The 27,674-nt window shown below is 31.8% G+C and overlaps 1 protein-coding gene across 1 annotated transcript in view; it reads right to left on the bottom strand.

Annotated features, from left to right (window-relative positions):
• The window catches only part of LOC143046801 (uncharacterized), a 35,890-nt gene extending 29,353 nt beyond the window's left edge, over positions 1-6,537 (bottom strand). Inside the window, exons 1-2 of the mRNA XM_076219867.1 lie at positions 6,453-6,537; positions 750-1,022 (exon numbers count right to left, since the gene is read on the bottom strand). Of these exons, the coding sequence (XP_076075982.1) occupies positions 750-1,022; positions 6,453-6,510 (331 nt within the window). The 5' untranslated portion in view covers positions 6,511-6,537. The remainder of the gene's footprint in view (positions 1-749; positions 1,023-6,452) is intronic.
• Positions 6,538-27,674: the final 21,137 nt, after the last annotated feature.

Below are 27,674 nucleotides of genomic sequence, written 5' to 3'. Positions count from 1 at the left end.
TATCTGAAACTGCATTCATCAAGACCCTTGTATTTTTTTTTTTTATATTAACAACATAGTAGCCGCCTTAAATTGCTAGCCGTGTTTTGAACAATTAATGGGCTTTTGGTTTCGTTGCAGTGGAGCTGGATCTGCTCTTCTTTCGGGAGGACCTGCGATCATCTCAGTTTAAAAGAATTCCAAGTTCGATGTCAGACTACATAGGTCACAAAAGAAACTTAGCAAAATGACAATTATACATAAATCGACAAAATGTGTTTCAAGTAACAAGGTAAATTCCGGAATTTGCTGACACTTTCCTAAATATAAATATACACAATCGCTTTCACTTTTCATCTATAATATTCTAGTTTAATTCATTCAATATAATTAGAATAACAATGTAAATTAAATTTACAATGTCAACAAAAAGTCTATTGTATTTATAATTTCGTACTATTCGCAACAAACAGGACTACTTGCAGTTAGTACGATGCCGGCTCCAGACCTCACTTAAACTGTTTGAAAGATTGAAAGTTTATTGTTTACGTTGATATATATATATACATTCTACAATATAATTATGACTGTTAAAATACAGCATTTTTTGGCAAGGTATGGTTTGGGGTATGAGCTTTCCTCATTGTTGAAGGCCGTACGGTGACCTATAGGTGTTAATGTCTGTGTCATTTTGGTCTCTTGTAGATAGTTGTCTCATTGGTAATCATACCACATCTTCTTTTTCATATTTGAAATTTAATAATACTCACTGCTACAATCAAAGAGTACTTTCAAACGTTTAGGTGGTCTTTGGCAGCTATTCTTAGACAAAATGTCGATTGGAAGGGTACAATTATTTTTTCCAAGGCAATGGTCATTGAAGTATGCATTCACGTTTGATAGACATATATCTTGGTTGTTGTTATCCTGACATGATGATTCACCATACACAATCGATTTCCAACTTATAGTTTGGTTTTGAGGACAGACAACACTTTTATATTCTTGACCAGAGTCTTCACATAAAGTCAGTTTAAAAGTATCTACAATAAAACATATTAATTAAAGTACAACTCTATAAGTAGGTATATTCATTATTATAATCACGTATACATTTGTCATGTAAATTATTTGTTGCTCCCTTCTCACTTCCGTGAAGTACAGCAAATATATTTAATTTTTGCATGAAATTTTTCTTATCCCTACTTATCAAAGGACAAGGTATGATAAGGGGCATTTTTGGCCCCCTCTTCAAATGACTTCATATTCAATCCATCATTAGTTTATGCATAGTTACTTAAAAAAATGTTGAACATTTTGTGTTTATGTGATTATTTAGTTGCCTAGCAACGAGTTTATAAAACGAACTATAATATCCATCTTTATTGCATTGCCCAAGGAAAAGACTTCTGAATCTATTAAAATGAATGATAATGTGTTACTAAACACTTGAATATTTACTATTGTTGGGTCTATCATTTTAAAAAGTTTTTAATAGTAACCTAGCAACCATAATGTTGCCTAGTGACCACACAAAAGTACTTTTTTATCCAAAGTTATTCATAAAAAAAATGAAAAATTAAAATGTTTTCATACAACTCATATTAAGTCAAAACAATTTGATTTTGTATCTATATAATCCGTCAAATCAACCCGAGTTTTCCTTAGCAACGCATAGTTAGTTTTAAGTTAACAGTTGAAGAACATTTAAAAAAATGTTTAGTATCACTGAGTGAAAGCTTTCAGCTTGAAATGTGGAACTAAAAGATATTTATGAGTACCTTTAGTGCAGATGTGCAATTCTAATATAATTCTTAATTCAGTGTTTCTATGGTAACAGTTTACACAGGAACGTATCCATAGAATGAAATTCAAAACAGTGTGGCTGTGGCCATTGATTGACTCATTAAATTCATCCATTGACTGGGACAATTTACGTGAACGTTTGTCTGTAACGACCACTGTTAACGACGTACCTACGATAGACATTTAAACTGTGGGGTCACCAAAGGTTTCTTAACGCCTTTAATTAAAAAATAATTCGAAAAATTAATCAGGAATAACCTTTATGTTTTGATTTATATAGTTGATATAAATCAAAACATCGTGTTATTTCTGATTAATTTTTCAAATTACTTTATTAAGGTGTTGAGAACCTTTGGTGACCCCATAGTTTATGTGTCTTTAAAAAGTACATAGTGAGCAGTGATTGTTACATACAAACGTTTATGGCAAGCCGTTCTCGTCAAAACTATGTTTAAACCATTTTTCGAAAAATTTACACACTGAGAATTACAACAAAGCACACTGAGATTTAAAAACTTCAAAACGCACACTGAGAATTGAAAATTACACACTGAGAATTGAAAATTACACACTGAGAATTAAAAATTACACACTGAGATTTCATAAAGACGCACTGAGATTACAAAAATGAAAAACGCACACTGAGAATTGAAAATTACACACTGAGAATTGAAAATTACACACTGAGATTTCAAAAAGACACACTGAGAATAAATAAACTGAAAACACACACTGAGAATTTGAAATTACACAATGAGAATTTAAAATTACACACTGAGATTTGTGCGCACTTTTTATGCGCACATATCTAATTAGCATACTTAATCTGAATCTATTACAAGCTTAAAACAACAAGGGGACATAACTCGTTAGTCCTTCGATTTGGTTCCAAAAAACCTTTAAAAATACAAGAACAAGAAAAATACCCACTTACTCTTATTACAAAATATAACCAAATGGTGAAAAACTTTATTAAAATTATAAGTAAAACATTGGAACAATCTGCAAAAGAATGCAGTGAAATTTTTACTCAAGTGTCTATTATAGCATATAAACGTAACAAACATATAAAAGATTAACTAGCGAAATCAGGGAAACAGTTGGAAGACTTTTGAAAAGGGACACATGTTTAATTACTGGTAGTAATGATCTGAATTATAGGCAACAAACTTATGAATATAAGCGATGTTAAGTCTTGAAATTTATTACGAATGTTGGTTGAAGGAATCGCATTTCATTATAATGACAAGAGTTCTTGAGATCAAGATATTAATCTGTTGAATTATTCATCTCATGAATATTCATTAGTAATTTGCATATTAATCTCAGTGTGTATTTTTGAAATCTCAGTGTGTAATTAACACTTCTCAGTGTGTGTTTTTCAATTTATTTCATCTCAGTGTGTCTTTTTAAAATCTCAGTGTGTAATTTTGAATTCTCAGTGTGTGTTTTTTTATTTTTTTAAATCTCAGTGTGTAGTTTCGATTTCTCAGTGTGTTATTTTAGGTTTTTAAATCTCAGTGTGTATTTTTTTCGAAAAAAGGGTTTAAACATAGTTTTGACGAGAACGGCTTGCCATAAACGTTCCCCTAAATTGTCCCAGTCAATGGATGAATTTAATGTGTCAATCAATGGCCACAGCCACACTGTTTTGAATTTTATTCTAATATAATATCTTGCCTAGCTACCATCGCAAATCAGATAAAATAATTTTCATGCATATCTAAGTATGTATTTTCATATAAAAGAGAGACAGCAGATACATATTTTTTTTTAGTTTTGCATACTGTATAATAATCTAATATTCTTTGCTGCTAACAACAGCCTTGTGACATGAACTGGGTCTGTGTTTTGTGGTAATAAGCATTGTTTATAAGTTTCATAACATTTGGTTGACTAAAGTTAAAGAACGGAAACGAACAATTTAGCAATTTTGCTTTTAGTACAGAAACGTAACTCTTGAACTGGAAAAGTGGCGCCATCAACATTCAAACTCCATCTGTGTTTGTGATAATGAACAGTGTGTATAAGTTTCATATCATTTGGTAGAGACAAACTAAAGTTAAGGAGCATAACTCTAGTATCAAGTGACGCCAGCGATATCGAACTTGACCTGTGCTTTGTGGTGATAAGCATTGTGCATAAGTTTCTTAACATTTGGTTGAGGCAAACTAAACTCAGAGATCGGAAACCAATTATGGAACGTACAGACGGACGGACCTACAATGTATGTATGTACGTATTTATAGACGGACAAGGGAACAACTTAATGCTCGCCGCGGTACTGAGAGGACGTATGCATGCTTTTTACTACATACGTGGAGCACAAAAAAAAAAAATAGTTGAGAATTATAAGAGTAGAAATTATTGATGTGTAAACTTGCCTGCTGACTTTCAAAATTTACATAAACGTCCATTTTTTTTTTAAACCTTTCAGTTGTAAAATAAATTTTATGCAGTAGAAAGTAGTACCATTCATATTATTATTTAGAACATTGAGTAAATTGGTGCATACTGTACACTGTGATTGTTAAATTGATCTACATATTGATATTTTTCAACTGGGGCCGAGAGGATAGGGGCGATGACTTTGGGTTCTTTTACGGTTTTATTTTTAATCTAAGACAAAAGATGAATATATCATGAAAAAATAAAATAAAAACATATCTATCTTTGGGCAATCCGGAAAATGATAGGAGTATTGTGGTTTTAGTCATTTTGTTCAATGCGTTTATTATAAATAAGAAGATGTGGTATGGTTGAGTATGGGACAACTCTCCACTCAAAAGACCAAAATGACACAGAAATTAACGACGTTGATACAAAGTATACTTAAAATCTTGCACAGATGTTTGTTTGTTCATTTTGTTTCTAATTTTGACATACATTTTACACATATATCCTAGTCCTTTTAGTGAGTAAAATAAACGTGAATTTAAACTGTAACATAAGGTAATAAAATGAATGCATTTTAATTTCATTCTGCAATTCAGTATTCATGAAAAGCAGCCAACATGTTCTTCTACTATGAATTAATTTTGTCTTTGTCTGCCCACCGTCTGAAATACTCTATTTTCTCATAAAGCGGAAAAAATAAGCAACATTGGAAATTGCAACAATACAGATTTTATATTTTTTTAATTTAAGTTTTCCATTATAACGCTCTTTGGTGGACATAAATTAAATTATTTGTAATAATCAAACTAAATTTTAAAATTGCCAAAATACGACAATAAATATGACTACCGAAATCATTATGCAACATCCTGAGCAAAAGGTTCGAAAATTTAGACACGGGAACCTATACTTAAGTTTTTTTTGCATATTATAATAAATTATAGTATACAACGTAAGCTAAAGATGATACACCATTCCAAGACTACTTGAACCAAACACTTCAATGGATATATAGCAGTTTGACAAACACTAATATTTATAATTTAGAATTCGAAGCTTTATATTTCTTTAAAAATCGGATGTGAATAAACATTTCAGCTGATTTTTATAGGGTTATCCCTATGTAATATTTATACCACCTAAATGTAATAACTACAGGATACAAACGCCGTACAGTTGATTCCGAAAGAAGGAAAAAAAAAATATGCGAGATGTTCATGATCTAACGTTGTATAATCGCATTCATGATTTCAAGCACGCAATATAATGACACAACAACATCCGATAAAGATGTTTCTTAATATAAGGGTAACTGCACATCGTATACGGATATGTGCACATCATATAATTATATTTTACTTGTTTGTATACTTTAATCTTTACGGTTTATTTCATTTGACGTAGATACTGTTGGTGTGGCTCTGTATTTATTCATCTCGTTGTTGTGTTCTTGTGCTGTGGTCATTTTTGTATTCTTGTGCTGTGGTCATTTTTGTATTCTTGTGCTGTGGTCATTTTTGTATTCTTGTGCTGTGGTCATTTTTGTATTCTTGTCTTTCATTTTTGCTTAATATGTCTATTGAGTATCTATTATCAGACATTTTGTTTTTATTTTGTTAAAATAGTTATTTGTCTGTATAGTGATTAAATTTAAAACACAAATACGACTGATGTACCCTAGTTTTTACATTTTTGCATTTTATGTCTGTTAGGTTTGCTAATACCTTGTTGTCAATATACAGGAATGATATATATATATTGTAAAAATCATACACGTGAGAAAATTAGCTAGCTAAAAATCAAGTTTTAATCCACTATTTCTTTTGCTTCACAAGGAAATTCGTGTACCAAGTCAGGAATAAGGAATAGTACAGTTGTTTTCAATTCGTTTGGTGAGTTTGACCTATAGATTTTGCCACTTGATAAGAGACTTTCCGTTTTGAACTCCGTATTATGTTATCTTACGTGTTACCACACAAAACTGAGTTGACATCTTTTTAGGTCTTTTTGTTAGCTTTTTTTTTAAAGTACACACAATACATAAATTACAAAAAGAAAACAACATTATGTGTACGAATGATGACAGTTGTTCATACATTTGAATTCAATAAACATGGTTACTTGTTGCGCTAGTCACGACGTCATTGACAATTGACAATAGTACTGACAAATGTTAGTAAATAATCAAACGTTGACATAATATTACCCATTTATATTATTATATGTATCAATAATTTAACATTTACAGTAAAAAAATGTGTAGGACTCACCTATGGCTTCAGCTAAAAACAACATGTTACATACAATATATATCAGTATTTTGACCATTTTAGCAGTAGGCGTATCTTATTGTCCTAGTTCCAACAAGGAAGTTTTTATAGCGCATATAAATATATATATATGTTTGCATCAATAGGAAATGAATACACTTTTGAGTATGAACCTATGACTAGGTCCATCCGTTTTAATATTTCAAGTTTTAATAGTGAAAAAAAGTGATTGTTGTAGTTAGATTAATATTTTTTTTTAATTTTCTGTAACAATGCACACTATTGAAGACCAACGTTAAAGATACTGGTAATGCCATTTTAATTTTTTGTTCTTATTTTTTTTTAAGTAATTCATTAAGATGCTTCTTTCTAAAACATTATTTGTTTTCAAAATTATAGATTACATTATAATGATTTGTTTATCTTGCAATACAATGTGGGTAAGCGTATTGCACCTGAACACTCTGAAGCTTGGCCTTCGTGAAATAGTAGATTTTTTTGTAGCAAATTGTGTTGTACTGGCGACTTTAATCACAAAACATATAGCGATTACGGATTGATAGTATGATACATTTAAATGTTCCAGGCTGACTTAAATTTTGTATCGTAAGACAAATCAATACTGTTATAGACAAGCCTGCCAATTGATATTTTACCGTGTGTTTTTCTATGTTGTGATGTTATGCTATTGTTTCAGAAAACGGGAAACGGTTGGATCCAATAAAACGTTTAATCCCGCTGCAAATGTTTGCACCTGTCCTAAGTCAGGAATCTGATGTACAGTAGTTGTCGTATGTTTATGTAATTTATATGTGTTTCTGGTTTCTGGTTTTTTTTAATTTTATGTAGATTATACCGTTGGTTTTCCCGTTTGAATGGTTTTACACCAGTCATTTTGGGGGGCCCTTTATAGCTTGCTGTTCGGTGTGAGCAAAGGCTCCGTGTTGAAGATCGTACTTTGACCTATAATGGTTTACATTTACAAATTACGACTTGGATGGAGATATGTCTCATCGGCACTCATACTACATCTTCTTACATCTATATACAAGGTAAACCAGACGTTTCTCAGACTGCGTTCTTTTGCTTAATAAATCCTTTGCCTGATACATCGCTGTCCCATATTAGGGAGAAGATTGAGATCCCGCTAACATGTTTAACCCCGCCACATTCTATATGTATGTTCTTGTCTCAAGTCAGGAGCCTGTGATTCAGTGGTTGCCGTTTTTTGCTTTGTTATGCATATTTTTGTTTCTTTCATTTAATTGTTCATCTATTCGGCCGTTAGTTTTCTCGTTTGAATTATTTTAGATTTGTGATTTCAGGGCCTTTTATAACTGACTACGCGGTGTAGGCTTTGTCAAAGGCCGTAGGGTGACTTATAACTGTTGATTTCTATGCCACTTGGTCTTTTGTGTAGAGTTGTCTCATTTGCAATCATACCACATCTTTGTTTTTATATCAACCCTGCCATATTCGTTATTTGCCTGTCCCAGGTCAGGAGCTTGTAGGTTATTGGTTGCTGTTGGTTCCTGTCTCGACTCATATTTGATATTTTGTTAATTGTTTTGTTATGTATAATTAGGCTGTTAGTTCTTTCGTCTGAATTAATTGTTTACACTTTTAATGTTGGTCCTTTTATAGACGACTTTACAGTATTAAGATTTTGTCTTTGTTGAAGGTCTTACGATGGTCTATAATTAATTACATCCACTTTACATTTGAACTCCAGTGGATATAGTTACCTTATTAGTAATCTTATTCTATTTCTACGCTTTTATATTATATACCTAACCTCTTAAACTCGTGTTTTCCTGAACAAGCATGACCTATTTGTCACTGGACGTTAAAACTAGCAACACTCAATCAATCAATTTAAACTTGTGTTGAATAAGAGGAAAACCATTTGATATCTATTTACTTGTTCGGGTGGTGGACAGAAGGATTTCATATATCAATATAGTCGCCTGGTAATAACTGAAAATAGACATGATTAGCGACAGATTGAAATGAATGCCCTCTTTTTCCTACCCCATCATTCATCTATAAATTTAAACTGACCACCACGGAACAGCCCAATTTGAACCTCCTACATGTACCCCCTCCCCCCTCCCCCCGTAGACACCGAGGTTTTGGATCCGCCCCTGTAAAGTGTGTCTTACTAAATACATGCATTAAAAGTACATGAATTATGCCGTTAGTTTTCTTGTTTGAATTGTTTAACATTTTCATTTTGGGGCCTTTTATAGCTGACTATGCGGTACGAGCTTACAATGTAGCTCAATGTTCAAGTCTGAAGGGTGCCCTATAGTCATTATTTATCCCGTATACAAATTGCGAATCTAGAACTTTCTGCATGAACTAAGAGACTATAATATTTTAAAAAATTTCTGGTTTCGGTGTTGATTTATAAGTTGTTTTCTGATATTATTGCATAAAAATGAATATAATGCAACACTTTGATTATGAACGACGATGAATAAAGGAAGACATTTTGGCATTTTATCTGTCAAACAAACAGATCATGTGTCCGATTCGCACTTTGTTCGCAGTGATCGTTTCATAAAAGTTTTTTATGCGTTTCGGTAATGTTTAAAAAACACAAGGGACTCAATCCACAAATATATATATACTTTTTCACTTTTGTTGTCGTATCGCTGTCTGATATCAAACGGGAGCAACAATCGGCAATGTGTGAACCCCGAATTACTGTTAGACATTTTATTAGTATTGATTTATTATAGAATGTATTGCTTACATCAACTTGATTAGAACGATTCTGCAAAGGTGTCGTGCAATAAATTTACATTGTCTTTTTTTTAATAACGCTCCTGATTTGTTGTCTCAAGCGAAATAAAAATGGTAAATAATTTTCCAAGATTTTGTCTGTCAATCCTGTCAATCACAAAGACGTTTTCAACTTTTTACACATGCAAATATTCATTGCAAAACACAATGTATTTAACAAAAGCGTTCTCTTTAATTATCCGTTAAAGACAATAACAATTAAAACCAAGGAGTAAACAAAGACTCACAAAACCAAAGGACATTTACATCAACAGTTATAAATAATAATTAAGAAACAACACGAACTCAACTAAAAACCGGGAGGGAAACCAGGTGCTTCGGAAGGGTAAGCATTTCCTGCACCGTATACGGCACCTGTCGTGTTACTTCTTTGTTCAGTTCGGTAATGATGGAAGGTTATTATGACTGAGGAAGAATATCAGATATGATTTCTGACACACTTTTGTCATAATGGCCAATCAGCTCATAATGGCGACCGTAAAATTTCTTGAGTGATGACCTTAGTTTTATTGATTCATAGCCCTGTCTTAGCATTTTTGAGAGAGCAGTATTCCTCGTTCAACAAAATCAACGTACTTTGAGCTAGCTCTAGAGTAACCTATCAATTGAGACACATATACTCTATATACTGGTGCTGCTGGGATGTTGCTACACAGAAATGGAAAGTTGACTATAGGAAAATTAAAATCATCGCGTTTGTCATAACTTTTGGCATTCAACCTACCATCAGTAGTCATTTCGAGAAAAAGTCTAAATATGAAGCAGATTTATCTGTGTCGGTAGTACCGAAAGATGAAATTAAAAGACTGGTCTTATTTCTTTTCTCCTTTCTGTACAAGCTCTGTAAAATATAGATTCTAAAAATTAACATTAACGGTATTGGCTGAGATCCCAGATGTGCATGGTCATATTAAACACAAGAACGACATTAAAATAGATGTGCTGCAAGCCTTAATAGAGATCACAAAATCGTACAACTATATTTATTTAGCCGATGTTTTGTTAGGTGAAACCTCAAACGAAATCGGGGCCAAGAACAATACAAGAAGTGATCAATTGCCTAAAATGGTGAAGGGTCTTTCGTAAAATTGTGATAACAGGTTTATGACAGGTTTATATTAATATGTTAAAAAGCGGATATAAATGGTTGTTGGGTTGATATGATAAAGTCTATAAGTTGTCAAAGTAAAACCCAAATATCTTGTTGATGAGGTGCATTAGCAGATGATGTAATTACGATTTTGTATAAGTGTCCAATCTTTTTGCTGGTTGTCTGGAACAGTTTCGGATACATAACTTAAACGCATGAACGACAAAATGAACCCGATCACTGATACACCAACTTTTTAAAAATGTACAATACAAAAAACACATTCAAGCTATTTATTTAAAAGTTGTACGACTTTTCCCCCCGCAGATCTATAGAAAAACAGTACATTAGCGGGTATTACACGGACTTTTTTTTAGATGATACACGGACATTTTTTAGTTGTTACACGGACACTTTTTATGAATAGAATCACTCGTGCATGATCAGTGAGTTCATGAGCACTTTAACTTTCAATTAGATTAACAATTTTTGGTTCACCGACATATTTCCTGTCTTTTTATTAAACACAATATTCAGGTTAGCATCAATATCTTTTCCGGTAAACATTTCCGGTAAAATACTATTCATATCAGTACACTTAGGGATGAGACCTTTAACTTAAAAAAAGGGGGGTATGGTTTTCTCCTTAAAAAAAGATATTTTGATCCCAATTTTTATGAGAAAAAAATTACTATGGTCAAGCAGATGACAAATTAAAGCTCTGCATGCTTCCTAATTTTCCGAACACCGTATATTTAATAGTGCTTATTTAAACAAAAATATGTTGGTGATGGTGTTGAAAAGTAAGTAGTTAATTGATATACACAGTAGAGAACATACCGCCCCCTTTATGAAGCAAAATAATCGGTCAATAGAGCTTTCTTACAAATTGACGATAGGTACGTATGATTGACGAATCATACGTAAGACTCGTTTTAGGGATCCTTTATTTTGACATATTTAAATAATAGCCGTGGACTTTGGATAATTATCGTGCATGCAACGACACTTATTAAATTGGATTTTTCTTGAGATATATTTAGGATTTCGGGACTTACGATAGGTTAGAATATGATTATTGATATCACCAGGTCGGAGGAGAAAACAATAAAATATTCTAAATATAGAGTAGTTAGACGAAAAAAATGCCCCTAGAAGACTAAAAACCGGCCCTCCCCCACTTTTCAATATTAAAATGTTGCACTGTTTAACCTAAGAAAATGTCAAAGCAAATACATTGTCTTCTTCCCTAACAAAAAACACAAATACTTCCTTGATTCAACGCTCAAAATAATAAAATGAAAATGAATAAAAAAAAAAGATGATTTTCATACTATGCTATATGCTGGTGCTCGTTTCATAACTTATGAATCATCGCCTCTCCCCTGGTAATATTCATTCCCCCCCCCCCCTAAATGAGTATATATGATACACTGGAGCAATGGAACGGTTATTTAAGCGTATAACTGTGTTTTGCCTATATTCCAGAACATTCATGAAATATTAGCCACTGGACGATAAGTAACAACTTCGCTTCTATCTTCCAAACATGTGTACTGTTAAATCGTCGTTATAAAATCCACAATTTATATGGTACAAAATTGTAGATTTATTTTTCTTGATATATAAAGTTTTTTTTTTCTAGATTTATTCAACATTACTTTTTAAAAACATTGTAGCATCATTTTTAAGCAAATCTCAATATTTCACTTTGACAATTTGCTGAAAGTGTACTGTAACAAATAAAAATAAATGTGAATCTTGTCGTTAAATTTAGACTAACGTACTTCAATAATGTCATTGAAATGTTAATCGTGAAACTCGTGCTTAAAAAATTCCCGCGGAAATGTGTGTACTTGTGGTTTACGTAAGTAACGTATCGGACGTAAGTGTATTTGACACTATTGTTCTCTGTTTGATTTTTTTAAAATCGTGAATTATTTGCTATATTTTTTTTTTTAAATAAACTTGATTTAGAAAAGAATGCTGTTTTACTGGATAAAACAAAGACTCTTATTACTGTTATTGTAGAAATGAAATACGTGCTCCCTTTACGTTCGTTCGTACCTTTCGTCAATTTGTAAGAAAGCTCTAATAAATGTTTTCCTCAATATATGGACATGCATAGTATTTTGAACAATGCTGAAAGTAAATGATGATACCGACGTTTATATTTTAATAAAAAAGACAGGAAATAAGTAAAAAATCAAATCTTATCAAAAGATAAAATCCCTATCAACTCACCAATGCACGATTGATCCTGTAAAAAAAAGTGTTCGTGTAATACGCGTCCAAATAAGCAGCAAATCTAGAAGAAAATCATTCAACTTATGTCATCGATTTTGGACGGTAAGCTGCGATTGGATCATATAGTAACACGTGTTTAATCCCGTTCAACACTTGCAGATCTAGAGACGAGCATGAATTTTAAAAAAAATCAAAGTATATGCCTGAATATATATAATATTAAGTCAAAGTCCATTTTATTCACTAATGAAGTAGGAAATTCGTTTTTTGATACACATAAATTGTTATTGAATTTATACATGTTATATATTCATATATATCAGTGGCGGATCCAGCCATTTTACAAAGGGGGGTTCCCAATCCAGGACAAAACAGGGGGAGGGGTTCCAACTATACATATATGTCCCAATTTAAATGCAATGGTCGTCCAAAAAAGGGAAGTTCCAACCCCCGGGAACCCCACCACTGAATATTGAATTCATGTATTTGGCAACAAACGTGCGATTTTTACAATTTTTTTTTAAGGCGGGATTGGAGGATGGAATGGCACTTCCTGCATTTTTTCATCAAAATAAAGATCACAGCCTGTTTATTTTAAATTAGATTAGGCCCCCCTCCCGCTATCCGTTTCATCCATAAAAATCAAACATAAGCTTACTTACCACTCAAATATTTCTTTAATATATTACTAAACAGGCCGTAAACAACCTGCCGTATAGTTTTTCTGCACTAGTAGTCAGGTCAAGGTTCTGACATGACTACTCGTGCAGAAAAACTATCCGGCAACGGTTGTTTCCAGCCTGTTTCTTTTTTTACCTTTGTATAGTATCTAATACTTAGTTCATAGCCATATGATTGGTAATTAAAACTCAAAATTAAATTAACAATCGGATTCATAATGGTTTTTTACATGTTGGTTCTGACTGTATTTTTCAATTTATCTATGACATCTTTGATTCTAAAAACAGTGTATGTTGTCTATCTAACTGAATCAAAAACAATGATTTATGGACATACATGTAGTATTTACTGTTGTACGATTTGGTTTGTCATGCAATAAATATTTACAGTGACCTAGTCAAAGATGTTCTAATAAATCCAGTTTCATATTGTTGTTGTTTGATCGTAATCGTTTTCTGTTTTCTGACCGAAAACATGATCGTACGTCTCCTCTTTCCTATCTTGCCTGGTGTGTTGTTCAGCAGAATCATACACGGTATCGACAGTACGGCTATAAACGTCTGTGTCCTTAACAACATGCCTTCTTTCATTTGTCTTGTCATATATCCCTTCCGCCGATAGGGCATAAGGCGATTCTATTTCATTTTTGTCTCTTTCCATGAAATGTTGGAATTTCCTATCCGATCTATCACGAACATATCTGTAAAATTGTTAAAAAGTTTGAAAAAAATATTTGCTGATGCACATTTAAGTAAATATTCAACAACCATAAAAATGAGATATCAAGTTTGTTCATTGTTTGACGTTTTGTCGAAATAAAAGGAAGATATTACAATGATTCCATTTATATTTTGATATATTTCTGTCTTTTAAAAGGAGGACTCATTCCCGCGTATATCATTACTTTATAAAAATGTACATCTTGTTTTCAATGTAACAAGTATATTAACATTGTATGCGACGATAGGTATAAACTGGGGTTTGATGCACCATTTTCTACGGAGGAAATGCTTGTATCAACCAAAAATATGACAGTTGTTTTCAATTCGTTGAATGTATTTGATAAATTTTGCCATTATATAAAGGACTTTTCGTTTTGAATTTCTTTTTGAGTTCGGTATTTTTGTTTTTTTTTACTTTTGTAATGCATCAAGCAGTCGATTCAGCTATTCATCTGTGTATGTACTTATACTGTAATACATGTTATCATGTATGGCTTTCAAATATTTAGCTGTTGGTGTTCTTCGATAGGTTGGATCCTGAATACATTTTAAGGTTAAATATTATCTTGAATGAAATGTCCAAATATTCTTCACAGCGTTTATGTGTTTTTGGAAGAGTGAGGAAGATAGTGGGTCATCAATCATTATCCAGGGCCTTTATCTTGTTGATAATTGGCATTTGCAAATACTATTTACTGCTAGAATCATCAAGAAATGGAAAAAAAGACTTGTTCTCGGATGATAATATCCGTTTAGACGATACGGCCTTTTATGGGCACTTATTAACCAAACTAGATAGTACTAACTCTGCTGTCCTTAATATTATGCCATTGTGCATGTACTGGAATATGGTTTGTATGAAGTTTCCAGGATCAGTATTGAATTCAAACTAAACACATTTAACTAAGAAATACATGTACCAGACAATCTGGTTGTTTCATATAAGACCATTTGTTTTTTTATGATCATGAAATCATTTTTTAGCTTCCTCTTGAAATATGATTACGGCGTACATTATTTGCTTGATTGATTGATTGATTGATGTTTGCTTAATGTCAACATAGGTTTATACTATAGTCTAAAAATGCCATTTTACGTATAGTATTTGGGATAAAATAATGAACAATTGCATAATCTAAAATGATATTTCACACACAATAACATGTTTATGATACATGGACTTCCAAATTTTCGAGTATCAGGGATTTTTGAGATGTCTTATGGAACCTCTATTTTGCATTGATGCGTAATAAAGATTAAAATCTGCAACGAAAACGAGATATGAAAAACGATTTTTTTATTTAGTTTGCAACTTCATTGTAAATGCTTTAACCGATACCACAGAGATTCCTACGAATCATTTCGAGATTTCTTTTGTACTCGAATCAAAATATAAGTTTGGTAAACAACAACCTTCTATTGTCAGTATTTTTTTTTTATTCGTTTATGTTTGATATTTCGAAATCCTGCTGTCTGTAATTATGTCCTTGGGATACAAACAAACATATAACAATTAAATAACCTGTAATTCAGTGGATGTCGTTCATTGATGTGGTACATATCATTTTTTTTGTTCATTTTTTGTACATGAATTAGGCCGTTAGTTTTCACGTTTGAATTGTTATACATTTGTCATTTCGGGGCCTTTTATAGCTGACTAAGCGGTATGAGCTTAGTTCATTGTTGAAGGCCGAAAGGTGCGCTACAGTTGTTTATTTCTGTGTCATTTGGTATTGACAATCATACCACATCTTATTTTTCATAATTATACATTACCTTCGTCGGATAAACACAACGATTACCAGAATGCAGATAACTGCAACAATAGCCACTGGTATACCAATTGATAAACCTGTAAATACAGCGAAACTTTATTAGAACCAATAATCAAACACAAGGTATTTAGTCACGTATATTCAGTAAAACAGTTTTTCAACTGCATTTGTTTTTCTTATTAATATATTGTAGAATTTTTGGCAGGAATTTTATTATTAACGATGTTCCATTCGATTCCATGTACTCCCCTGCTGATAGTGTTGACATACATATGAAATTATTACTTTTTTGAAGCAGATTATTTTCATATGATATGAATATTGCTATTTTAAAATCTGTTCAGAAATATATCAATGAAACTCAACGTTTTGATTGAAAAATTATTTTAAATACTATATAACTGTTGTTAATAATTGAATTATAACTTGAACATGTAATATGGAGAGAGCTTTTATATGATGTGTATGTTGCTCAATCCTTTTCATATCTTAATGAATAAAATGTGTTTAAAATCAAATACTAAAATGTTTAGTTTTAGACAGTTAGGAAAATATGCAACTTGATTTAGAAGTTTTGATTTCGGAGACGTGGTCAAACTTCAGAGTAAAACTATCAAATCAGTAATATGAAGCTTGTCTCGAGAACTCCATTACATTATTTGTTAAATCTTATAATGTAAAAATATTCAATGCTGAGGTCAAATTTCGCTATGATGATCATTTTCATGACTTTCCTTTAAAGCTAGTTTTACGAATCGTGTCTACATCTTTCTATCATCATGATCATTCGGGATTTTACTTGAAATGTTCCTTTAAAAGCTTTCTCAATTTGTTCCAATGAATAGAAAACTGTTTATGCAAGATGCATTTCATATTGAAAATTGCCTTTTTAATGTAAAAGGTTTTATTTCTAGAAACTTTCAAGTGGTGACTATTAAAGATCGTCCACAAGCGTGGCAGTTTTGGTGCATAAAACACCCCAAAACGCAAAAGAGCATACAACAAATGGTGGAGAAAATCACTAAAAAGACATTTTTTTATATACAGCCATTCTTGTTATACATATATTTACATATCTACATCCGATCGTTTGCATTACACATCTCACAACAACAAAAAACCATTGTATAATTAAACAGAAAAACTTTATATGTTTTGAATATATTAAATTGTATAATTACCGATTGTTGAATAGTCCGTAACATCTGCAGAGGTTTCGTGGCTTGACAGAGTAATTTCACATTCATTGAGTCCGCCCGTAATTTTGTGTAAAATAAACATCGTTATATTAGTTAATTTCAAGAGCAATTTTATTATTCATTACACATGAGTTCATTGGCCACACTTATGGTATTCCTAGTTCATTGGATTTCCCCGCTCTGAAGAGATTTACTTTGAAATCAAATATCCTACCGTGGACATGTAGATATCGAACACATAGTATTCCAATTTGCTTCTCAATATACCTTTGCAGACATGTTTTAGGATGGAATAATTCGTTACAGTTCATGACCACACACTTTAACATGTTTAATATTTGTTACAAGCATCGACATTTACAATCTTCAACCGCATATACTTATCTTTCTTTGATGAAATGAGTTCCCACAAACTTTTAAAGAGCCACAAAAGATTGTGAAAACTTATATTCCCTTTTAAATAATAATCACGAGCGTGTAATTGGTTCAACCACTTCTAATTAATCTCAACAGTTTTAAAGTAGTAGCTATTTTTATGCGTATAAAAACGAGTAATTTGCTTAGTCAGAATAATGTAACAGATTTAAATGATAACCATTTTTAGGGAATATTTTATTTTACCTTAGGATCTACAAATATTGCAATATAACTTTTATAAACTATCTTGTTTAGCATGTTTTTTTTTTAAAATAAAACGCAAAACATTCATTATTTTCATTTTAAATATGGCTATATAATTCCAACTGGACACAGTTAATATCAAATATCTTTCAAGAACATCTGTTTGGTTACCGATGGTTTCCTTATTATGATAGTACTTAAATTATACAACTTCTCAATTGCATAATTTAAATAACAAAATACCACTCTCTTCTCTCGTAGAGCACTCACCTGTTCAAACATCACTTTCAAGAAAGAAAAGAATACAAACCAGTTGTCCAATGAACTAGAAATCAATTTAGTGTGGCCTTTTTATAATCAATTCTAATAGTAGGTTTCTATTTTACGTTGGTACACATTTTCATGGAATTGCATGCTCGTGGATAATTAATATAATTGTGGTTTTGCCCAAATCACCATAAAAGCTTATATCAATTGTATTAGTTGAAAATTTATTTCGGTGTTAACATGTACTTATAAAATCCTCCATAGTTGGTATACAACAAATGGTTTTGAATCCACAGCAGCTTATTTAACTAGTTAAATATTTAAATTGTAGACATGTAAAGTTTTATACGCTTTATAAAATATATTTAAACAGGATAGTGTACAGGAACTGCTTATTGATTCAAAACACCTGGGTTATTTTCAGATTTATGTTTGTCATGTTTAAAAGCTTAATCTGATAAAGGAACAGCTAGATTATTCATCTTCAGTGCTTGGGAAACCTTACAACTTGGTTCCTGCTGTCCATAGGATCATTTTGTTTATTGTATTTTTTGTTGTTCCTTTGTATTTTGTGCGGTATTTCATTGAGTTCTTTTTATCCTCTTTCAATAATGTTGTACTAAAGAAAACATATTCTAAATAGAATCTGTTGTCTAAAAAACTAATAACAAAGACACAAAAAAATTCAATGACATATATACCGTAACAAAAATGAGACCCATTTGAGTAAGATGTGCACTTTTGAAATATCAAAATTAAAAGTATAATTAACAAGCATCAGACTTCCTGTAAACTAAGTTGGATTCACTATTGTCATAAATGACAATTCTGAGTAGGGTACGATAGAGAGTGCGCATCAAAGTTGAGCGATAGGGATTTAACAGCAGGTTAGTTACCAAATATTCCAAACTAGATATAGGAAGATGTGGTGTGAGTGCCATAGAGACAACTCTCCATCCAAATATCAATTTATAAAAGTAAACCAGTATAGGTCAATGTACTATGTTTACGACTTAATATACAATTAATTATAATAATGTTGTATCTCCTCGTTTCATCCGATAATTCATTTTGGCTCTAGTAGATATTGTCAAAATGTTCTTACGTTATTGGAATAATCTGTGTATAACATTTTTGACCTACACTTTTGTTTAATGCTTATAAACCCGTAGTTTACAACTTTTCGGGACATTAAAAATCTTAGGAAAAGGATTTTTTTTAATATAAGGTTTCCAAGTATTGTTTGAAAGTATTTAAAAAAAATAAGATTGCAAAGAGATTTCCGTTTAATTGCGTATTTCCAATACAAACAAAATATTTCTTGTTCTCAATCACATATTGAGAACAATGCATTTTCAACTTAACATCTTACAAAAAGAAATGAAAACTAAAACATAATGGTGTATTACATAACAATGGGTTGTGACACGCATTATTTTCCTGTATGAAAGTACAAGCATAAAGTTTCAGTGGAAAAACTTTGGTAATGAATATATCCTATCCTTTGTTTTATTACTTGTGAGTCGTGTTAAATTTCAACTGAAATGGGAACTGCTTTTATAGATATTTCTGTATTCGTTCAAATCGAAGCAAACGACGTCTTATTATTTCTAAACATAAAGACATTTATCATAGAAACCACAAAACACACCAACTACAGTATTTACTATTTACCTTTACAACATTTAGCCACAGCTACTTTCGAAGTCATACATGTTCTTTCGCCCGAGGTCAAGTTGCAACTAAACAAATTTGTCTCATTACCATTACAATTAAAGGAAATAGAAACGATCGGGAAATCGGAAATTTTTCACCAACGGTAGCATTCCCGATCCGTGTGTGGTTTATAGATTGACAAAGAACTCCTGAATTGGTATAGGCATATTCTTATATACAAATTTCTAGATTGAACATTTCAAAAACAATATGAGTTTTTCCAAGTACTAACATATTTTTGTTTTATTGTTTTAAGTGCTGTATTTTCCCATTGAAGTAGTGCACAGTATTCCTGAGGAAGTTGAATTATTTTGACAGACATATTTTCTTTCTGATTTGTTCCACTTTTCGAATAAACAGCACATTTTTCACATGTTTTGATGTCGAATTACACTTATTTGCATTCACGATCCGATATCAAATCTTTTACGATCCAATCACAATGCCTGGCCACCATTCTTTCACGATATATTTTCTCGATATACCGAATAACATTAAATTTAAGTATTTGAAGTGTAAATTGCGTGATTTTTGTATTGAAAATGTATAATGGACTGATGTACGTCATTATTTTCCCTCTGTGAGCCTCTGACATTCCTTAGTGTTCTGTATAGCTATTGACTACGTCACATAGTAACCGGTGTTATGATGACGTTTTTGAGGTTCCAATTGGGGATACAAAAGTCGTATATACCCCGGCAGTTACCTGAATATATAATGACATCTCTGTGTTGTTATCCAATCACAAACCTGGACACATTTGTAATCCGTAATAAATATTTTCCTTACTATACAGAAGTGAACGTATATTGTATGCACATTTTGTTGGTTTTTTTTTTATCTTTTGAAAAAAAGAAAACAACATGTTTTAACTTCCATGCGTCCGAAGCGCTTTTCTGGATTATTTTCATCAGAACAGTCCAAAGTCGAATATCTTAAAGCCAATGATGTACTTAAACCGAAACAGTTGAAGAGCTATATGCTCAAAAAGGTCATAAAAAACAGAAGGCATACCTTTCTTTTAAGAGTTAAGACCATGTGTTGAAAGTGATAAAAATTATTGTCATCAAAGATGCAGTTTATAACAAATAATACAGCGGCGGATCAAGGGAAGGGGGCAAATACCAAATGAAACAGGGCTGGAATAAGTTGGAGGAAAGTTTCCCTCAGCTATTCGTCTTTGGTTGAAAGTTTTGAATTGTATTGCATTTGTCTTGTTTATGCTGCTGTCCCTGTCTCGAGGCCTTTCTTGACTCCCTGGCCTTTTACTATAATATATAACAAACACAGATATATGTCTATATGTTTAAATTCTTACTACAATTAAAAAGTTTTTTCCTTTCGAAAGCCGTACGATATCCTTAATTCCTAATATCTACGTCATTTGAACTCTGAGGGGCAGTGTCTCATTGGCAATCATATCATATCCCCTTATTTTCATATAAAATTATAATAACTGTAATAACAAAGGAATCAGGAAATGCTATTAACAAAATATTATAAGCCCCCTCTTCTCTTTTCTAATTGCCTTGTTGTATAAATTATCAAAGTATTTTTACTTTATCTTACTACTGTGAGTCTGTAGTAAACTGTATTCCCTGTGAGCATGGTGAGTGTAGGGTAAAATGTATTTTTAAACAAAAAATCGGTATAACATCTTAAACATGTTAAAGTTTTAAATTATCTACAAAATATAACAATAATAATGTTGTCGTTTTTTTGTCCTTTGCTCAGTTATTATATAACGTTAGCTTCAATGACCATAAACAATACTTAGACACATTGTTTGTATTAATGCCATTGTTTTGGATTGTTTTTACATATAGATAACTTAACATATCTTTGCTTATTTTTATCATTGTTTGTCTTGAATTGCGCAATGCTCATATGTATTATCGCTTGTAACATTTCGTTTTCCGCTGCTTGTAACATCATATACTCCGTCAAATGTTCGACTATAAACAACGATGTTTTCTGTCTCGTTGTAACCGTTATATTTTGTGGAATCGTTCATTTTAGTTGTATCATACTCAGAACAATCTTTCGGCGTATTAAATTCACTAAAGTCTGTAGAGCGACCATTTTTGACAACTGTACTCAGTGGTTTTGCCAGATCGTATTGAAAGGCACCACCAGTGTCAGACGTTAGAGGCTTTGCTAGTTCATATTCAAATATGTTTTCCTTATGTTTCGTTTGATCAGAACATACAGTTTCTTTACTCAAATCGATGTCTATATATTCATGAACAAGCAATGAAACATCTCTTTGTGATGTACTCTGTACTTCCTTTGTTTTATTGATATTCATACTGCCTGTTTTGATACTTGTTTTATCAATGTTGAGTGTTCTCTGTTTCTCTGTTTTTCTGTAAATAAATGAGAAACAATAAATAATTTCACAAGGCTTAACGTATTTTGGTGGTGACGCCATATAACTTCACAAAAGCCAGCAAAAGAAATAAAACAGAAAAATCATACCTAACGAAATGAAGAAAAAGCATCAACATCATATGGTCAAGAAATAAAATTATATAAAGTCGAAAAATTCTATAAAACATTACTCAGAAAACAAACGAGTGAACAATTCTAACTTAGTGGAATTATCAGGGACTTCAATGATCACGTGCACAGGGAGGATACGCAGGTTGCATCCTCCATTAGAAATGCTTATGTTATTGATAAATCGTATTCCAAGAATAGACAATCGAGAAAAAGAGCATGGAATTGCGGAAATGTAATTTGGAACAAATCCGTAATTATTTGTAATACAAATATTCATAACGATCAATTGAAGACTGACGCTGAATATACAAATTCGCTAATACATTAGATTTACGTCTTAAAAAGTTGTGTAAGACTAAATAAGACGTCTTGTCTGCTAGACTCAGTTGTGTCCATTATTTTGTGGGTGAATATATATATTTTGAAGAGCTGGCAAAGTTTAGTTAAAAAATCATAGACATTGCCGAATCGTTAATGAACGTTTGGTTGCATTCATGAAGAAATAACTTTTACTCTGTAATTTATTGAATTTACAACACTAACGATTAACTGTTCAAAAGTGTTGTATTTCGTCAAAAGTTATGACGATTAAGTACTTCAAAACATTGTTTATTTTAATCCAGCACATCTATAGGTAAATGTATATGAAAAAGGGATGCGGTACATGTCTGTTACATTTCAGGAAACTACTCAATTAATTTCGTATTTTATTGAGGACTTTTGTATATAACTATTTGCTCGGATAAAAAAACAATGCATGCGCAGTACAAGTTAAAAACTAAGATAAAAGTCTTTGCAAGTCATGAATCGTTATACTTGGAATTGTAAATGACTGCTACAGACTTTCAGATATCATGAATCGTGATTTTATGTATTATGATGGTGAATTCACCATGTCTTTGTGTTTCACGTTTCAGGTGTTAACTGTTTAAGTTTCTTGTATCTTAAATTTTGTTCTACATTGGTGAATGATTAAACAGCATGAAATTCAATTTTGTAATGTCTATATTAAATTGCATGTGCATAAAAGTATAACCTTTTAGAAAATCCTTCAAGTGAAGCCTCGTGTTTTGAAGTTAATTGCCCATAACTTTTTCATCGTTATATACTCAAAGCATTGTTTAAATATATCAAATGATTTTTAAAAGAAAAGGCTGCTTTCAAATATTGTGTTTACCGTTTAATAACGCATATACCAGTAATAATTAGACAGGCAATAAGTAATCCAACACAAGCAACAATCGCCACGGCCACACCTGTCATGTCTGTAAAAAAACGTAAATGTATAAAATTCTGTCTTATCATGTATGCAACATATGTTACCTTACTTATTCCTATATGTTTATCTTAAAATTTAAAATAGAACGATCAAGATATTTTCATATTTGGCTTACAGATTTAGGGTTTGAGCGTTACGGTTAGAAGAAAATCCGGAGAACCGCTTCGACGCAAGAAATTTAAAAGGTGTAATTTTCATTTATTTATGAATATACAATATTGAGAAGAACAGAAAATGCAATGTGATCATAAATGATATTTGGTTACAATTTTTTGGTACCAAGAAATATCATGTACACATTTTTGTGGTATTTGGATGAAGGCGAATGTCAGTACAATATTAAAAAAACTAATTATATTAAATTATCTGTTGCCAATGTCACTATTACTGCGTCACTGATTGATCTTTTCTAAACAAAACGAACGTTTGACATGCACAATTTAATCCCTTGTATCAAAGAAATCAATGAGTTGACATTTATGTCTGTTTGATACTCACCCATTGTTTCCTCCTTGTCATATGGGACGGTACTGTATTCATTTATTGATGGTAGTTCTACAATAAACACGAAACCATATCAGACTTTAATCAACACAAATGTTTGAAAACTGTTGGTTTGACATTAATGTATAGTGTAGTGTCAGCATTTTATACATGCATGTATATGCCGACAGACAAAATATAAACAGATTGAATATATATTAACTGTCCTAGATTAATTTTGTTAAGCAATAACTTCATTTAATTCATTTCATGTAACGGTTGAGATACTTTATTATGTCATTTTCCTGTCTTCCATCGATATCATCTTTGTTATCGCAGTAGCAGTAGTATTTCAATCTATCGTTAAGGTTGTAAAACGACTTGTAGTGGTCGAAAGATGGCGAATAATCCAATACTGATTATTATACGCTGCAATATAATATATTATGAAGAGCAATTGCTCTTTTGTCTTTATCTATAAGTGTTCTTTGTTCAATTTGTTTTTACATCTCGCAACAAGCTTGCGTATGGAATAATGTTTCAGGTCCACTCATCCATGTATCAGTTAACCGGTCTTTCAATTAGTCCGTCTGGGATTGCTGTTCGTGTCAAGGTAACTCTGAAACACGCAACACAATTTCATGGAACTTTGGAAATTGAATTTATCATTTAGGCATCAGTATAATACTGCAGCTGTTTTTAATTGAAAATCATCTGAAACCACACAACTGAATTTAAACTAATTGTATGTAGACAATAAGGACATAATATGTATATGTGTATATTGATAGGAAATTATGGTTAATCTGTTTTTTGTAATAGTTTCAACTGATATTTTGGGCATTTTTAAATTATGTACTCAGAGCTTGGCATCTTAAACACATAATTTTTATTATGAAGATGTGCAAATTCACAAGATATTTTTTTTTACTTTAGTAGGAGTTAAGTTACCCCTTAAGAACCTGGTGAAGTTTTGTTTGCCAAGTGATAATTTTTGGACTTCAGGTACATGAGCGTGCACACACACACGTTCTTCAATTGCATTTAAGAAATATATGTTATTGCTATATCGTCAAGTTGTTTAACGGGAGAGGTGCAACGACTCGAATACTTCAGCGCCACTGCAATAAAGGTAACAGTAGTATACCGCTGTTCAAACTCATAAATCCATGGACAAAAAACAAAATCGGGGTAACAAACTAAAACTGAGGGAAACGCATAAATATAAGAGGAGAACAACGACACAACACTACAATGTAACTAACACACACAGAAACGGACCAAGCATCAGACAAAATCCCACGAGAATAACAAATATAACATCAAAACCAAATACATGAATTTGGGATAGACAAGTACCGTGACACGTCTCAAAAATAAGAGAAAACAAACGACGCAACGTTAAATTGTAACACAGAAACGAACTATAATATAACAATGGCCATATTCCTGACTTGGTACAGGACATTTTTAAAGGAAAAAATGGTGGGTTGAACCTGGTTTTGTGGCATGCCAAACCTCGCACTTTAATGGCAATGTTAAATATAACATAGAAATGACAACATAGTATTACAGGACTATAATACAAATAAATAGGAAAACGTATTAGACAAAGAAACACATGATTAATGAATAACAAAAAGCATCAGGTTTAAAATTTAATACGCCAAAAACGCGCCTCGTCCACACAAGACTCACCAGTGACGTCCAGATATAAAAGAGCGAAAGCGAAAAAATGTACAAAGTTGTACAGCACTGAAGATCAAAAGTTGAAAAAGGTTGTGTCAAATACGGCTAAGTTTTTATGCTTGGGATAAGAACATCCTTATTATTTAAAACAATTAATGCTATGGCAAACAGTACATTTTATCAAATGAATATAACAGATATACATAATGAAACTGAAGTATTAACTCATTACATAAAACAAACACGAATACATAATGAATGACCAACACAGAATAGACACACCCGATTCAGTCCAGGCCTCAACGCAGTAAATTATGAAAATGACGTCACATACCATGGTGAAAAGGCATTAACAATTACGTCACATACGATGGTGAAAAGACATTAAAAATTACGTCACATTTGAACAAATGAAAAACTATATCTCAAAAGTAAGATAGAATTACGATTGATTAAAGATTAAAATAGAACTAAATACTGCAATGTCAGTAACTACCAACTCTCTAAGTGTACTTTAATATAACTTGATATCGCGTTTTGTTGGCGTTCAACATATTAAATAATTTATTAAATTACTGGGAGTTACATATCATAGACTCATTAAGTATAAGTCTTGGAATTATTCGAAATGTGAATTAACATCGTTACGGTATTTCTTGCACATGTTTTGACCATGGTATATATGATTAGTATATATGATTAGTTCTCGTGTCGCTAGAATGCTGAATCCGGAACGTCAAACTTGCAACCCGTTTGTTTCTTCTATCTTTATATTGTGATAAGTACGTGTAGAAGTTTGATGAAGATTGTCCATAAACGGCTATTATAAAACAAGAAAAATTAATATTATCATATTTTTCGTTAGAGACATTAGGCATTTGCATTCATTTTTTTTTAGATGATTATTCATTTTAACTCAATATGGTTAAATGTCTGTTTAGAATTTCCAACGTTTTTATTCGAGCAACACTGGCGAGTCTTTTATAAACGAAACGCACGTCCGGCACAATTACAAAATCATGGTATATATGATTAGTTTTTTTTTCTTGAATGAGGAATGATACTAGTATATGCTGAAAATAAAGAAGCTAAATATTAGATATAACCAGACAAATATTATAACCAAAATGGGATTCTAGCGAATTGTTAAATAATTCCAAAAGTTAACACACAAGGGTAGTCAACCTCATAATTTGCCTGTAACTTTTAAATAAAGGCAACAGTAGTATACCGCTGTTCAAAACTCATAAATCCATGGACAAAAAACAAAATCGGGGTAACAAACTAAAACCGAGGAAAACGCATTAAATATAAGAGGAGAACAACGACATAACACCGAAACATAACACACACAGAAACGGACCAAGCATCAGACAAAACACCACGAGAATAACAAATATAACATGAAAACCAAATACATGAATTTGGGATAGACAAGTACCGTGCCACGTCTTATCTCAATTTCTCAAAAATAAGAGAAAACACAAACGACTCAACGTTAAAATGCAACACACACATAAACGAACAATAATATAACAATGGCCATCTTCCTGACTTGGTACAGGACACTTTTAAAGGGGAATAAAAGTGGTGGGTTGAACCTGGTTTTGTGGCATGCCAAACCTCGCACTTTAATGGCAAAGTTAAATATAACATTGAAATGACAACATAATATTACAGGACTACAATACAAATTAATAGAACATATTAGACAAAGAAAAACATGTTTAATAGATAACAAAAAGCATCAGGTTTAAAATTCAATACGCCAAAAACGCGCCTTGTCCACACAAGACTTACAAGTGACGCCCAGATATAAAAGATCGAAAGTGAAAAAAAGTACAAAGTTGTACAACACTGAAGATCAAAAGTTGAAAAGGTTTCGCCAAATACGGCATTGTTTTTATGCCCGGGATAAGAACATTCTTATTATATAGAACAATTCAAGTGTATAAGGAATTATACATGTATGTTGAATAATGCTATTTTACTGATGAACATGCAATACATGTAGTATTCTGTACCTTGAAAGTGTTTATGGTTTGTTCCCTTTTTTTAGATATGAATATTATCATGATATTCAGGGATTGAATTAATGGGAAAAAAAATGAAAACACACAAATTAATCATAATCATCAAGTAA

Source organism: Mytilus galloprovincialis, chromosome 9 (assembly GCF_965363235.1).
Source record: "Mytilus galloprovincialis chromosome 9, xbMytGall1.hap1.1, whole genome shotgun sequence".
Lineage (NCBI taxonomy): Eukaryota > Metazoa > Mollusca > Bivalvia > Mytilida > Mytilidae > Mytilus > Mytilus galloprovincialis.
Note: the sequence above shows the minus strand (reverse complement) of the source record. Positions and strands in the feature narration are given on the sequence as shown.